This window comes from Eschrichtius robustus, chromosome 6, assembly GCF_028021215.1.
Source record: "Eschrichtius robustus isolate mEscRob2 chromosome 6, mEscRob2.pri, whole genome shotgun sequence".
NCBI classification, from domain to species: Eukaryota; Metazoa; Chordata; class Mammalia; order Artiodactyla; family Eschrichtiidae; genus Eschrichtius; species Eschrichtius robustus.
The window spans coordinates 23,816,964-23,834,261 of record NC_090829.1 but is presented as its reverse complement, the minus strand read 5'-3'; the positions used below and the strand labels follow the sequence as shown (position 1 = coordinate 23,834,261).

Below are 17,298 nucleotides of genomic sequence, written 5' to 3'. Positions count from 1 at the left end.
ATACCCATAGTAAATGATGTTACAAGAAAAGAAAATTACTTGCTAATATCCCTCCTAAAAGTAAATGCAAAAATGTTTAACAAAGTAAAGCCAGATGAGATCCAATAATATGTTAGAAGGATAATACTTATAACCAAATGTCATTTATTTTAGAAAGACAGTGTTGATTTGTGATGTGATTTACCACACTATCAGTATTCAACATCCAATTTTAATAGAAATGCTCAACATACAGTACTAGAAATAAGAGGACACTTCCTCAACCAGATAAAGTGCATCTTAAAAAAACTTACTGCTAACAATATACTTAATAGTAAAATTTTGAATGTTTTCTCTGTAAAATCAAGGGTAAGACAAGGATGTTTATTCTAACCAATTCTAATACTGTACTGGAAGTCCAGTGTATTAAGTCAAGGAAAAGAAATAAAGGCATGCAGATTAGAAAGGAAGAAGAAAAATTGTTTTTATATGCACATAGCACTATTACATATATAAAAAATTCTAAGCAATCTTCAAAAAGATACTCTAACCAATAAGTAAATTTAGCAAGGTCACAGAATATAAAATCTATACAAAATTCAATTGTGTTTCTATATACTAGTAGTAAACAATTGGAAAATATAAATTTTTTTAAATAAAAAGATTTTTATTCTCCTTTCAATAGCATTAAGATATATAAAATACAGTTACAAATTTAACAGCATGCACACTGAATACTACAATAGTGTTGAGATATAGAAACCTAAATAAATGGAGGGACATACCATGTTCAAGGAATAGAAGATTTAGTATTGTTAAGATGTACCCTCTTCCCAAATTGATCTTTGGACTCAACATAATCCCAATGAAAAGGCCAGCAGATTTTTGTGTAGAAATCAGAAATCCTATTCTAAAGTCTTTATGAAATTGCAGAGGATCTAGAGTAGCCAAAGCAATCTATAGGAAGAAAAACAATACTGGAAGACTTTCATTCTCTGATTTCATGACTTACCATGAAGCAAAGTAATCAAGGGAGTATGTTACTTACATGGCAATAGACAGATCAGTGGAACAGAATTGAGTCCAAACATAGATCTATACTTGTCCAGTTAATAAATTTTCAATTAAGACATCAAAGCTATTCAATGGGTAAAGAAAAAGCTTTTCAACAATTGGTGCTGAAACAGCTGGCTATATATGTTGAAAAACCTGTACAGTAGTGTTCAGAGCAACTTATTTGTGATAACCCCAAACTGGAAAAAATTCGAATATCCTTCAATGAGTGAGTGAATAAAAAAACTGTAGTACATCCATATAAAGACATACTACTCAGCAATAAAAAGAACTACTGATATATACAACGGATGGAAAAAAGTTCATTTGAGTGAAAAAGTCAATCTTGGAAGGTTTTATATGGTTCCATTTATATAATATTTTTGAAATGACAAAATTATTGTAATATAAAACACATCAGTGGTTGTTAGGGGTTAGGGTTGGGGATAGGGTGTGACTATAAAGGGATAACATGAAGGGGTTTCTTTATGATGATGTGACAGTTCTGTATTCCAGTTTTAGTGGTGGTTACATGAATCTATACATATGATAAAAATTCCATAGTACTGTATACACACACAAAATTTAGATATAAAAACTAGTGAAATCCGAATAAATCTGTAGTAGTGATGTACCAGTGTCAGTTTCCTGGTTTTGATGATGTACTGTGGCTGAGTGTAAGATGTTATCATTGAAAGGTACATGGGAACACACCATACTAATTCTGCAAATTCTTATGAATCTTAATGTTTTTTGCCACTGTACACAATGCTATGAAAAAAGGACTTGTGTGTTTATGTATTCTTTTTGTTGGTTTGTTTGTTTGTTAATGCATTCTTATATATCAGAGATTTTATTTTTGTAAGGTAGACTCCCCAAAGCAGGAATGCTTGGTTAATAGGAATGTGTATTTTTTGTTTTTCAAAAGTCTTCTTTTTCAAGAAGACTGGTCTAATTCACACCAGCAATATTTAAGTGCCTACTTCTCTGCTTTTCTAGTCCTGAATATTATTGCTTTATTTAATTTTGATGATAAAGTCTACTGATGATAAAGAATGCCATTCATTCAAATTTATTTTTCCCTGATTCCTAATTTAAGTATATTTTTAGGTATGTTTGTCTTTTGCATTTTCTCTTTTGTAAATTGTCTGTTTATATCCTTTTCCTCATTTTCTTTTTTTGATTTTGAACAACTCTTTTTATATTAGGAATATTTTTCTCCAGTGTGGCATTTGCCTGTTGATTTTTTTGTGACATCTTTTATCACATACATTTTCTTTTACTTGAAAAATGTCTTTTTCCGTAAAGCTGTTTGGCTTTTTCCTGCCTTACTTCAGAGTTTTTCACTCCAAATTATCAATAATCTCCTAGATTTTTTCCCATTATTTTTGTTGTCTCATTACTCTGATACTTGCTTTTGTATATGGTATGATATTGGAAAGTATATGTGCTTTCTCTCCCAACTGGATAGCTAGTTATGACAAAAACATTATTTAAATATCTGAAATACTATGTTTGACATAGATTTGGATTTGTTTTTGAACTCTGTTTTGTTCTTCTGGTCTGTGGGTCTCTCGTGGTGTCAATACTTAAGTGTTTTGCTTACAGGTAGTTCTATAAAAAGTGATAGGATCTGGTAAGACAAGTTCCTGGTAACTTTTTGCAGCTCACACATTCATCCTTCCAATATGAACACTAACATCATTTTGTCCTTTAAAAGAAATATTTTAAACCATTGTGATTTGATTGGAATTATGTTAAATACAAAAGATAATTGGAAAGATGAACATACCTATACCATTGTACAATTTGTAAAGTAAGAGATTAATGAGCAGTGAATTAAGAGAAATTATAATTACAATCAATTCATATTTAAATTTTGATTTTCTGCTGATTTTATCCACACGTTAGTGATTGCTGTTGGAGTAATAGTTTCAGAGGAATTTGTAGTGACAAGCAATATTCTAGGGCCCTTTGAAACAAGAATAGCACATCAGTTTTTCATGTAATGAAATGGAAAAGAATTGTATTAGTTAAGATTTTTGTTTTTCAAGAACACAAATAGTAATTCTCTATTCCTAGGGAAAAGATTTATTCTGTATGTTGAGATTACAGAATTTTTGTATTTTTAACCCCTCTCTCCAATCTTTATATTCAGAAGCGATTGTTGGAAGCCATGGAGACATGCAGCCACTCCCTCAAAAAAGAAGAGAGGAAAAGAAACCAACATAGTGAGTGCCTAATGTGCTGGTATGATAGCGAGACAGAGTTCACATACCCCTCTCCGTGGCCAGAAAAGTTCCCTGCCATAGGACGATGCTGCATAAGGTAATGTTGTTTGGTAATTTTTCAACAACAGAGAGCTCAAAAAAAAAAAAAAAAAAGCAAGCTTTTGAATATCTACTTAGAGAATTAACAAATAATTTATGACAGTTGTAGTCAACTGATAATGAATTACATGCAACTTGCCAAGGATCATCTCTCTCTTTCTCTCTCTCTCACACAGTTGTTTCTGTAGTTCTCTGCTTTGGTCCAATTCTGCTTCTCTGTTTTCGTCTTCTGTTAAAGTTGTCCCCCACCCCCACCCCCCCCAGTATATATCTGTTCTCTCCCTCAAGAGGATGTATGAATTTTTGTTTCCATTGCCAGTGTCTGCTCCCAGCATTATCTGACATGCTATGACTTTGCCTCTTATACTCCCCAACCACCCAACTGGAAAGAAGGAAAACAAGAAATAAAAGAGCTCCTCTGTTTCTTGCCTCAAACCTATTTCTACTTTCTCTTCCTCATTAAGATGTCTTCCTTGTTTTTTCTCTTCTCTCATCTTCCCTGCAAATAATATCTAGATGGCAGTTGTGTTGCAGATAAAGTAAACATTTCTCAGTTACGATTTTTCGTTTTGTTAAAGCAAAGAGAAAGATGAAATAGACATTATAAAATGTTTATTTTCCATTCTGGGTTTTGGAACATGGAGGATATAGAGATTTGTAGTATGTTTTGTATGTTCCTTTAGTATAAAAATCATGTATATATACATATATAATTTATATATTTTATATATATTATATATTTTTATATATTATATATATATTTTTTAAATTAATGGGGAGAACGTCCACTCAGTACCTTACAGGCATGGTTGTGTCTGGATCAATACCAACGAAGAATCTGCTGCTATATATTTTCTTTGTCTTAAAGGACGAATTGTTGATTCTCCTGTTAAAAGCAAGGAGGACTCTTGGAAAATACTGAAGGGAATGCTGAAAACCTGTGATTGCTCGTAATGTATGAATTTTAAATTAAATTCCTCCATTTATTTTCTAGGTATAAAATAATATCATTAGACGCTTGGCGTGTAGACATAAGCAAAAACAAAATAACCAGGGTTGACCAGAAGGCATTGTATTTCTGTGGATTTCCTACTTTGAAGCACATCAAACACAAAGTCAGTGGTTATTTAGTTCAAAATGTTTTCACTTTATTGAATGTGAAGTGATTATGGAGAAAAAATTAAATTCTATGACTTCTTTTAAAGTTTTTTTTGAAGAAAAGTGGGGTTCAAGTATTCCAGCAAAGCAGTCGTGGAGAAAACATGATGTTGGAAATCTTAGTGAATGCAGAATCAGATGAACTTGTAAGTATTTTCTTCATTATATATTTCTTTGGTGCTTATTATGCATAAAACTGTTTTAGCTGCAACGTGTTTTCCAAAGTGGTATAACATGTAGTAACTCCAGAAGTTCACAGGAAATAAGGATAAAGTAAAGAAACATTTACACAAATTAAAGGACATGTGACATAATGTGTCACATAATTGTGACATAATGAGCAAAAAAAATGCTGTAGGAATTGAAGAGGAGATGAGCCGTGTGAGCTAAAGATTAAGTACAGATCTGTAGGTGAGAATAGGCTTGAGCTGGGTGCTAAAAGAAAGATTATCACAAAGAGGAAAAAGCAGGGAAAAGGTATTCCAATTGAAAAGAGTAACATGAGCTGGGAGTTATAGTAAAAAATCAATGTGACACATTATCTTATTTTTTTTAACCTTTTTGTATGTCTGAAATTTTTCTTAATACTTTTTCTTTTTTTAGAGTAAATATGATGTATTTGAGGAGAAGGAATAGATAAACCTGACTGAAGCAGAGGACTTGTGTTGGGGAATAGTGGAAGATAAGGTTGAAAAAAACAGATTGAGGCCAGATTATGGAGGACCTTGAATACCAGGCTAAGGAGTTTGGACTTATTTTTTCTTGACTGTTATCTTGAAATTGGTATTTTCATAAAGATTAATTTGGTGGCAATATAGTAGACTAAAGTGCATAGAAGAGAAATGGAAGAAAATGGAAAAGCCTGCAAGTTGAGGTTGTGGTTATAGAAGCCTTAGACAATAAGGACATAAACTGTGGAAGTGCTAATAGATCTAGATGAACAGGACTAAATAAAATTCACAAGTTTCATCATTTGTTCAAAAAAGGGGATGAAAAGAAAAAGAAAATATTAAATATGAATCACTCTTAGATATCAGACTAATTAACTGAAAAACAATTCTCTTTATTGGAATAAAGAAGTTAAAATGGGAGAGGCACTGGCTTGAGGGGATTAATGACCAGTAATAGAATTTTAAGTTGGTGCTAGGACATTTAACTGGAGCTGCCCTTTCAGCCTTTCTCAACAGGGTTCCACAAGAGGTTTAAGCCCTCTTGCCCTAAGTCATCCATTCATTATAATAGATTAATTTACCTTTTGTGCATTTAGAATGGTACTAGTTATGTACCATCCTTGGAAGAATTGGGGAAATACGTAGTCAAAATTGTTTTTTGTGTTCTGTGGTTCAGATGAAAAACTTCAGTCAAGAAAGGCAACTTATACAAAGTTGAATACCTGGAGCTAGAGCTTGTAAGGCAATAGGGATATGTAGGGCGTTAGCAAGGAAGTGATGGCTGGGGCCTCGGGGCTCATTTCCTTGAAGAAAGGGGATTCTCAGGGTTCAAGGCCCCAGCATGAGGAAGTACCCATGGGTGGAAAGGGTGGAAAAGGAACCAGTAAAAGTTACATAGTGTTCAGAGAAGAAAGAGAATAATTCCCATGTTTAGTAGTGTCACAGAAGCATGGAGTAGATGGTACATACAGTTCAAGAAGAGTGAAAACTAAAATAAGGTCTGTGAATTTGTCCTTTGGGCATCATTACTGGACTTTGAGAATTCCATTCCTGTAGGTTGTTGGAAGCAGAAGTCCAATTCCTAAGTACTAATCCGGGACTTGTTAGGTGGGAAGTCGAGGTAGCAGGTCTTAAGCCCTTGGTTAAGAAGTTTATCATTGAAAAGAGGGCTAGAAACATAACTGTAGGTAAAGAAGAGGCAGCTCATTTAGCAAATCCGTACAAAAGAAGAGAGGTAGAGCTGAAGAAGAAAGGAGCTCTTAAAGGCACTGTAGGGGGAAAGGATGTGAAGTAATAATGGATTGCCTCTAGGGCTTACAGGAAAGGATTAATCTAGGAAAGAAGGACAACTTTTCCTTCAAATGAAGGGAAGTATGGGAGAATGAAATTAGAAACAGATGTATAGAAGGGAAAAGGATAATTAAGGGAGCCTAGTTCTAATGTTGAAACTTGTTTTATTTATCAGAGTAGTCATTCTCTTGTATGTTCACTGTAAGAGATGTCTAAATATAGTAAATAAAATAAAAAGTTACCCCCAAAGGTCTAAAAATAGTCATCTCTATTTGTTAAAGAAGTATTTGCTAATAATGATTAAGCATAATGAAAAGAAAAAATGTGAATCAAAATTTATATTTCAACTTCACTTTCTACCACAAAGTTGTTGTCTAACCAACAGTAATAATAATAATAATAATGTTTCCTTTTAAGAATTTTTACTTAAGGTTATTATTCCATACAGAATATTTTTACAGTTGTCCGTCAGTATCCATGGGGCATTGGTTCCAGGACTCCCCACTGATACCAAAATCTGTGGATGCTCAAGTCTCTTATATAAAATGGTATAATATTTGCATATGACCTACACACATCCTGCCTTATACTTTAAATCATCTCTATTACTTATAGTACTTAATACAATATAAATAATTGTAAATACAATGTAAATGCTATGTAAATAGTTGCCAGCATTTGTTGAAACTTTCTGGAGTTTTTTTCTTTTTTTTTTTTTTAAATATTCTCCATCAGTAGTTGGTTGAATCTGCAGATGTGGAACCCATGGATACAGAGGGCCAACTGTGCAGCATTTTATAGTTTACAAAAGCTTTTTTGTATATTATTTTATCCTTAAATAAATATTGTGAGGTAGATGTTATAACTTCTTCTCATAAAAGAAAACTGAGACTCAGCGGGATTAAAGGATTTGCCTAAGAGTCCATAGCTGAAGAGAGGCAGAACCCAATTTTGGACCTGTGGTTTCTAACTTGAAATAAGTCTAGTGTTCTTGTTTAATTATACCAACCACAAACTGAAATGAATTACATTTTTTAGATTCTGTTTTATGCTATCTGATTATTTGATATGAAATAATAATAGCCCTTTTCTAGACCTCTATGCTGTTCTTTTCACTTTTCTCAGTTTCCATGAGAAAAATAAGCTGATAATCATGAGAATAATAGAATCATAGAATTTTACAACTGGATGAAATTTTGTGAAGCAACTAATCCAGCTCATTAATTTTACAAATTAAAAAACTTAAATGGAGATTGGAAAAGGGACATTCACTCAGCTAGTTAGCAGCAGAACTAAGAACCTAGGTTTCTTGCTGAACATTATTTCTACTAATGTTGGCTATTATTGTGAACAGTAATACTCACATTATAGGTCAGTGTTCTTCTGTTTGATTTTACTGAAACCTGTTTTCTCGCCAAGTAATTTCATTTAGGATTAAAATCAGTGGGCCATCCTTCACTGATAACTGCCAGTGCTGTTGAAAAAAGGAGAAGGAGGCAAGCTTCCTAGTGTTGAGATGTTTATACTGCAGAAAATTACTTTTAAGTTGGTCATAGTTCCCTTCTAATAAGAAGAGATTGGCAGAGGGGAAGGTAAAGTTGGTAAACTTACACAGATTCATAATAAATTAAAGAATAAAGAAAGGCAGATAAGTAAAAACAACTGAAAATTATTATTTTTTTTTTAAGAAAGAGGACTTCCCTGGCGGTCCAGTGGTTAAGACTCCATTATGCTTCCATTGCAGGGGGCTAGGGTCCAATCCCTGGTGGGAGAACTAAGATCCTGCATGCCGCGTGGCGTGGCCAAAAAAAATTTTTAAATAAAAATAAAAATAAATAAAAGGAAAGGGAAAAAACCAAAAATCTAAAAGAACAGAAATCCTGGAAAATGTACTAGAAAGACAAAGAGTAGTTGGCAATAAAGGCACAACTTAGAGAAGAGAAATTTTAAAAACTGAATTCAAGTGGATGGAATAATTAAGTGGGAATAAAGCTGAGAAGAGCAGTTACTAATAGGGAATAATTGGCCTGAGCCATCAAATAATATTTTATATCTGTTTTAATTATTAAGGCATGGTTTTTATAGATTTTAAATACACTGTTATAAACACAAGCCAGTTTTAATTATTTAATTTTACCTCTGTAAAATTCTCTCTTGGACCTAAAACATGAATGAACTTTTCTGCTTTTACCTTAAGAGTGTAGAAAATATAGCTTCATCAGTGCTTGGGAAGTCTCTCTTTGTTAATTGGCCTCATCTTGAAGAAGCTAGAGTTGTTGGTGTATCAGATGGAGAAACTAAGTAAGATTTTATTTATAATTTTTAAAGTTTATATGTGCTTTGCTATTTGTTGGCTTTTATTCATACATTTTAACTAATATAATATTTGTAAAATATTTACACTCTATAGTGAAAATGAAAGTCCTCTAATCATACCACTCCAGGTTCAACCACTATTGACAGTTTATTGTACATACCTTGAAATGCATATTTTTTTATTAGTATTTTATTTTATTTTTTTTATTAATTTTTATTGGCGTATAGTTGCTTTACAATGTTGAGATGCATATATTTTAGATGCATATATTATTTTTTCCCTTTTGCCTTCTTTTCCTTTCAGTAGCTTGGAAGTTCTGTATCCTAATTCTTTTCTACCGGTTATCATTATAAATTAGCAAATATATTTCTCTTTCTGACAAGAATAAATAGCATATGTAACCTTACCTTTTCCATGCCTTTGCCAGGTTTCATTTAAGTAATATATTAAAAAACACGTATCTTCTATTCTAAAAATAATTTCTTAACATTTTATTCAAGTTCAGAATCATTTTATCAGTGATTATTTAGACAAGCTATTCTTTGTCATCTTTTACTTGGTCTGATATCTTGTTCTTTTGTTATTTTTCATGTCTAGAACTTTCTAAAGTAATTTTTTTTTCAGAGAAAATGTGAGGATGTTAATGTTTTCTGAGTTATTACATATCCAAAAGGGTTTTTTTGTTGTTTTTCTCACGCATAGGTTTAGAGTTAGAGGCCTAATCCTTTTTCCTTAGATCTCTGCAAACGCATCTCAATTGTGTTTTGTTGCGTAATTTGGTTGATGAGAAGTCAGTGCCAGTATGAATCTTGAACGTTCTTTTTTAATCATCAAAATTCAGTTCCCCTGCCTTTTTGATGAAGTCCAGTTTATCAGTTTTTAGTTTTATGGATCGTGCTTTTGGTCTAAGAACTCTTCACCTAGCCCTAGGTCCCAAAGAAGATTTTCTCCAAAAAGTTTTATAGTTTTACCTTCTCCTTTTACATTTAAATCCATGATCCATTTTGAATTAATTTTTATATAAGGTATGAGGTTTGGGTCAAGTTTCATATGTTTACCTATGAATATTGAATTACTCCAGTACTATTTGTTGAAAAAACTCTCCTTCCTCCATTAGTTTGCTTTTACACCTTTGTCAAAAATAAGTTGAGCATATTTGTATGGGTCTACTTGTGGGTTCTCCATTTTGTTCCGTTTGTCTCTATGTCTATTTTTTATGCCCACACCACATTGTCTTGTTACTGTAGCTATGTAGTAAGTCTTAACCTTAGGTAGAGCGATTCCTTACTTTTTTTTTTATTTTTCAAAATTGTTTTAACTATTTTTGGTCCTTTGCCTTTCTATATATAGTTTAGAAAAAATTTTTTTATATTTATAAAAATCTTTGAGAAATTTTGATAGGAATTGTACTAAACTTATAATTTGTGGAGATTTGACATCTTTACTATGTTGAGTCTTCTGATCCAAATGGATAAATGAAGATCCATTTATCTCTCCATTTATTTTAATCTTTGATTTCTTTTATCACTATTTTGTTTCCTCAGCATACTGAACCTGTACATGTTTTGTTAGATTTATACCTACCTAAGTATTTAAAATTTTTTGGAGCAACTGTAGGTAGTATTATGTTTTCAATTTCAGTTTCCCCAGCTAGTATATAGAAATATAATTGATTTCTGTATGTTGATTTTATATCCTAGGACCTGGCTAAACTTACTTCCTGCCTTTTTTCTTAAAGTCCAAGCCAGTTATTTTGTAGAATTCTGAATTTACCTAGTTATTTCCTCTTAGTGTCATTTAAGTTGGTCCTCCATCCCACATGTTTCCTGTAAACTGGGAGTTAGGTATAGTGGCTTGATTAGAATCAAGTTAAACTTTGTTAGCAAAACTACTTTATTGAATTTGAGAGTATTAATTCTTTAAAAATTTATATTTTTATTATGTATTTAGTTTAATTTCTTATAGAGAAAGAATAGTCATTTGTTTTAAATTTTGATTAAAATTTTTTACAGGTGTTTGTTCTGAAATTCATATTACAGTTTTAAAAAAAGGAGGCTTTTTGTTTTTTGGTTTTTTGCTGTTATACCATGTAGAAATCTTTTCACTTTGAAGACTCACACTACTAGAACTCTATATTAAACCACAAATTTGGGGGTAATATAATTTTAATTTTTAAGGTTTTACTTGGAAGAACCTGCAGGAACACAGAAGCTTTATTTGGGAAGAACTGCACCACCCTCTAAAGTGGTCCATCTTGGAGACAAAGAACAATCTAACTGGACAAAAGAAGTACAAGGAATTTCAGAATAGTGAGTGTCATAAATAGTATTTAATGTCATTGAGCTAGAATGTGGTGGTCTCATGTACTTATTTTTTAACTTATTTTCCACTTAGTGTGATTACTCTGAAAACTGACTGCATCTTCATTTTATGGTCTAAAAAAGAAATGAGTTCTAATTTAAAATAAAATCTGGTTAGCAGCAGTTACAGCCTTGCCCAGTTTGTCACTAAAATACTTCATGATGTACAAAAGAAAAAGAAAAGACATAATCACTTACACTAGGAATACACAGTTCATAAGTTGCCTGAATTTGAGAATTAATTTCACTAACCATAAGGCCATTGAATTTCTTGGCCACTTGTAACTAGTAAAAATAGGAGGGCATACTCTCCTTTGTTCTTCACCCTTCCCTCCTCCCTACTCCCCTACCCTCCCTACCCCCAAGTCCTTTATGCTCTGAATTCAGAAATGCAAGGTCTATACCAACCAAGTAAGGAAGAAGCTAACCCTCCTTGGAATGCTGATTTGCAGGGTGCTTTGTGTCCCATGATCCCACCCTAACAGTACCTCTCCTTTTTCATCCGAACACTAGAATTCCCTAAACCAAAACAGAATAAGAGAAACTGGCAGTGGCACATGAAATGGTGTTATAAATGTATATCCATCAGCCCTCCTGTTTAAACTGTAATAGCATCCATTGATAAATGGGAACTCAAGGAGATAACCTCTTCTACAATTATAGGGGCTAATACCAGGCCATAATATCCTTATTCAAAGATGATTAAACAGGAAATATGTAAAAAGACCATGAAAAGCTATCCAACATAAAAGGAAATGAACATAGCTGTCAGGGGGAGAAGTGGAGCATTTTTGGCCTCCCAGTAGTGTAAGTTAGATACCCCTGTCATAGCTCACATCATTCTGAATTTTCTTTTATAGCACATAAATAGAATCGTAATAATAAATTTATGAGTGTGGTTACTTTAATGACTCTTTTCATAGATAGTAGGCTCCATAAGGGTAGGGAACATACCTGGTTTTTTCACCATAATTTTAATTTTGCTATATAAAATATATGTATATATAATAACATTATTTAACTATATACTATGTAACTATATATAGTATATATTATATAATACATATATATTTGTATAAACACATATACAAAAATAAAATTATGATTTCTATAATGAGCTCAGTAGATGGTCTGAATAGTAATATGGGCATACTGAAAACTGAATCAGTGAGCTAAAATATCAAGCTGAGGAATTCCTTCAGCACACAGTACAAAAAGCACAAAGAGCTGAAAATAGTATAGTCAGAATTTCTGATATCTATCTGATAGGAGTTCTAGAAAGAGGAAATGGAAAGGAGATAAGAAAATATCCCTCAGATCAGGAATCAGCACACTTTTTCTGTAAAGGCGAAATAGTAAATACTTTAGGCTTTGTAGACTTTACAGTTTTTGTCACAACTTCTCAACTCTGTTGTTATATCACAAAAGCAGCCATAGATATTAAATAAATGATTGACTGTGTTCCAGTAAAATTTTGTTTATAAGAATAGGAGGCAGTCTGGATTTAGCCCGTTACCATAGTTTGCCAACCCCTACTTTAGACTGAAAAGGCCCACTGAATGCCCCTCCCTGTCAATCTCTATTTTCTGTCTTTCTGGATTTACCTATTATGGATGTTTCATATAAATAGAGTCACATAATATGTGACCTTTTGTGTCTGGCTTCTTTCACTTAGCATGTTTAGGGGGTTCATATACATTGTAGTATATGTCAATACTTATTTCTTTTTATGGCCAAATATTTCATTGTATGGATATACCACCTTTTGTTTATGCATTCATCTGTTGGACATACGGCTTCTTTCCACCTTTTTGCTTTTGTGAATAGTGCTGTTATGAGCATAGGTCTATAAATATTTGTTTGATTACTTGTTTCCGGTTCTTTGGTTACATACTTAGGAGTGGAATTGCCAGGCTGTTTGACAGTTCTCTGTTTAACTTTTTGAGGAACTGTGAAACTGTTTTCCGCAGTGACTGCACTGTGTTACATTCCCATCAGCAGTATACAAGTGTTCCAGTTTCTCCACATCCTTTCCAACACTTTTTTTTTTTTTTTTTGGCTGCTTTGGGTCTTCGTTGCTATGCGTGGGCTTTCTCTAGTTGTGGTGAGTGGAGGCTACTCTTCGTTGCAGTGCGCGGGCTTCTCATTGCGGTGGCTTCTCTTGTTGCAGAGCACGGGCTCTAGGAGCACAGGCTTCAGTAGTTGTGGCTCACAGGCTCTAGAGCGCAGGCTCAGTAGTTGTGGGACACAGGACTAGTTGCTCCGCGGCATGTGGGATCTTCCCAGACCAGGGCTCGAACCCGTGTCCCCTGCATTGGCAGGCGGATTCTTAACCACTGCGCCACCAGGGAAGTCCCCCAGCACTTCTTGTTTTCAGTTTTTTGTTATAGCCAGCCTAGTGGGTATGAAACACAGGAGTTTCTTACAACTCTATGAGTTCTTATTTAATCTTACAGACTTTGGGAAAGGTAGCCACAGGATAATGCAAAAAGTCTTAAGTTAGGTACTCAGAACTGCTAGCATATTTATTTAAAGTTTATTTAAGCATTTGATTATGAGTTGGTAGTTTGAATGTGATTATCATCTTAGAATATATGCACACTCATACACATCTATATTTCTTTTTTATTTTTTCTTTGAGCTACCTGAGAAGAAAAGGAATAATAATAAATGAAACATCTGCAGTTGTATACGGTCAGTTACTCACAGGTCATAAATATCAAATAAATCAAAATGGTGAAGTCCGTCTAGAGAAACAGTGGTCAAAACAAGTTCTTCCATTTGTTTATCAAACTATTGTCCAAGTAAGTCTCCATCAGGTCTCAATTCTATCTTAATGTACACTGTTGCACACTGTATAAAGAAAACACTATATCATATTAATATGCAGCAATATATAATAGATATTATTATTTAATGTAATTTGCAAAATACTGTAGTGTTTAAAAGGAGTATACCATGCTCAGACACTCATTCTGTGTATGGTTAGGAAGCTTTTCTTTTGTATTTATTTATTTTTATTCTCAAAAAAGGTTTGCTTTAAATAAATTAGTAAATACAAAAAGCATTTGCTTTTGTGTTTGTGATCTTAGATGTTGTAAGGGGACAAAGTTTTTTAAATGCATGTAGTGATCATGTAATTTGGGGGAAACAGTATAGCATAGTGATTTAAGAGTACTGACTGAGTTGACTTCTCAGCCATGTGACCTTGGGCAAGATCACCTTTCTGTGCTTTAGTTTCCTCATCTATAAAGTGGGACTAGTAATGGTCTCTGCCACAGAGGGTTGTCTTCAGGATGAAATGAACTAATAAATGTGTAAAGTACCTAGAAAAGTGTCTGGCATATAAGGAGATAATAAATTTTAGATTCTGGTATTGTTATGTAGAAAATCTTTACATTTGACGTTTGTAGACAGCATAGTCATAATCCCATAGGAAAAAATCTTGATATGCAGTCTATAGAAATTTTGACTGTGATGATTCACTTTTATATTTCATTCTACATAGGACATCCGAGCTTTTGACTCCCGTTTCTCCAATATTAAAACATTGGATGACTTGTTTCCTCCGAGAAGTATGGTCTTTATGCTGGGAACACCCTATTATGGATGCACTGGAGAAGTTAGTACCTGTTATTATTACTAATTAAACTTCTTTATGGTTTCAAGTTAATACAGTTATTTAACTTCTCTTCATTTAGGCATAAAATAAAATGTAATACTGAAGGGGAAAAAAGAAAGAGTTCATTCATCTAATTTATAAACACAATATTTGGCTACATATCTTTACTGTTGAGCACACTGAGATCAGGAGGTGGTGGAAGAAGAATTCAGATTCTAATCTCTTTTTTCGTAGGTTTACTTATTGTGGTAGTATGGATGAAGCAATTCTGAAAGTATTTTCAATGTATTATTGAGTTGATGAATTTATAAATGTGTTGATGTTTTGGGAAACTCCAGCTCTTACATGGGAAAAGGTACTTGTAAGTATAGAACAGGAGAATGCAAGAAAGAACCTGTGGGGACAGATTAGAATTGGAGGTATTAATGTGAACTCATGATTGCTAAAATACTTTATACGTGTGTATGTGTATGTATATAGGCACATGTATATGGGTATATTTATGTATGTTTGTAGATAAATGAATGCATATGTGCCTATACATACATATATTTTCTAGCCCTATTTGCTCATAAGGATTGGAAGCAAAGACACCCTGGTAGCATGTAACACTCCGATCTTGATCTCTAACACCATATCCCACTAAAAGGAACTGGCCTTCTCAGAGAAATGGCTGATTACAGGGCTGAGGCAGAATAAGTACAAGATGAGCCTAGAACCTCTAGTTATGCGGGAAAGCAAGGGGGTACTCACAAGAATGATGTGAGCATATCACAAACACAGGAACCAGGTTGAAGAGGCTCCTACCAGCCAAATCTGGGACTGTTTAAGTACCAAAATAATCGAGTACATATTGAATTATAAACCATCAGGGGCGGGGAATAGGAATGCATGATTCCATAGTGATAATAAATAGGTAAATAAATGGAGAAAGGAAAGGGTTTTGCTTATATTATCATCTCAAGGATAATTGTGGAGGGAATGAGGGAGTTGGAAAACCATCATTTAGCAAGCATTATGATTCAGATTGAATCAGGCAACAATCATCATTGGAAGCTAAATCTAAGGGGAATTTTTGACCAGGAGCAAGATATTTTCATGGTCTTAGAAAGTGTCTCCCCACAGATTGTTTATTTAGTTGCAAGGAAAACAAAAAACTATAATTGTGCAGTAAAGAAATTAAGCAACATCTTGATTGTATGATCAAAATTAATATAACAGATGAACACCATGTACCTCCAGATGGGATACCCTACAAAGGACACATCCTCTGTGCACTATTCTGGCTGAGAATATATAACATTAACCTAATCATGAGAAAGCCCTAGACAAATCTCAAATGTAGAAATGTTTTTAAAAAGTCAGGGTAGAGAGGGAGGAATGAACTATATTCTTCAAAATGTCAGTGTGTGAAAGACAAAGGCTCTGGATATATTCTAGATTAAAAGAGGCTAAAGAGATATGACAAATAAATGCAATATCTGATCCTTGCCTGATCCTGTAGTAGAGGGAGTAAAGAGTTTTCTATAAATATAGGTCACTTTTAGGTCAACTGACAAAACTGGTATATGGACAGTGGGTTAGATAAAAGTATTGTGTCGTAAATTTATGTATTTGATAACTGTACTGTGGTAATATAATATCCTTCTTCTTAGGAAATTTGCACCAAAATATTTAGGGATAATGGACATGATATATATAATATACCCTCAGAAAGTTTAAAAAAATAATTATGTGTATGTAAATACACACATAGAGCACAAATGTTAAATGGAGTTAAATGTCGATAATAGGTGAATCTGGGTAAATGTTCTTTGACTTGTTTTATTTTTGCAACTTTTTGGTAGTTTGAAATTATTTGCAAATTAAAGTTAATTTTTTTTTAGAAAGGCTGGTTAACAACTGGTTAAAGCAAGGTACAATGACTCAAATTTATAATGTAAGCACATCCACTTACAAATTCGAAGAAAATTTCCAATATCTACTTTTATTGTCTTACTGTATTTCAGAAATAATAAACACTATTCAAATAAGTAGAAAAACAAGTAAATAAAATGTAGTGAAAGAGACTAAAACATACTGGGATTTTTTTTTTTTTTCCCCCTCCAAGGTTCAGGATTCAAGGGATGTGATTACAGAAGGCAGGATTCGTGTGGTTTTCAGTATTCCATGTGAACCCAATCTTGACGCTTTAATACAAAACCAGCATGTGAGTACTATAGTCCGTATTATTTAATTTAGAACTGATTACCTTTAAAAATGTTAGAAGGATATTTTTGGTCCCTCTGAATTATTGCAAATATTTTATTTAACACTGATGAAATTCTCTCACAGTTGCATCTAATATTAGTTAAAAATAAGTGGAATCTGTGCTCAAAACTTCATGCACATCTTTGGGGGAAAAAACTGCTGAAATCCCACTATTAATCTATAATGGTTGTTGTTAATGGTTGTTGGTAGTGTGGCTTGTGGGATCTTAGTTCCCGGACCGAGGATTGAACCCAGGCCCTCGGGAGTG

At 33.2% G+C, this 17,298-nt stretch overlaps 1 protein-coding gene across 2 annotated transcripts in view; it reads left to right on the top strand.

Moving 5' to 3' along the window:
- Positions 1–17,298, top strand: part of XRN1 (5'-3' exoribonuclease 1) — a 98,679-nt gene that overhangs the window by 30,287 nt on the left and 51,094 nt on the right. For both annotated transcript variants that reach the window (XM_068546037.1, XM_068546036.1), the window contains exons 16-23: positions 3,191–3,360; positions 4,357–4,477; positions 4,568–4,666; positions 8,679–8,782; positions 10,976–11,107; positions 13,800–13,962; positions 14,667–14,780; positions 16,891–16,989. In XM_068546037.1, coding sequence (XP_068402138.1) covers positions 3,191–3,360; positions 4,357–4,477; positions 4,568–4,666; positions 8,679–8,782; positions 10,976–11,107; positions 13,800–13,962; positions 14,667–14,780; positions 16,891–16,989 — 1,002 coding nt within the window. The remainder of the gene's footprint in view (positions 1–3,190; positions 3,361–4,356; positions 4,478–4,567; positions 4,667–8,678; positions 8,783–10,975; positions 11,108–13,799; positions 13,963–14,666; positions 14,781–16,890; positions 16,990–17,298) is intronic.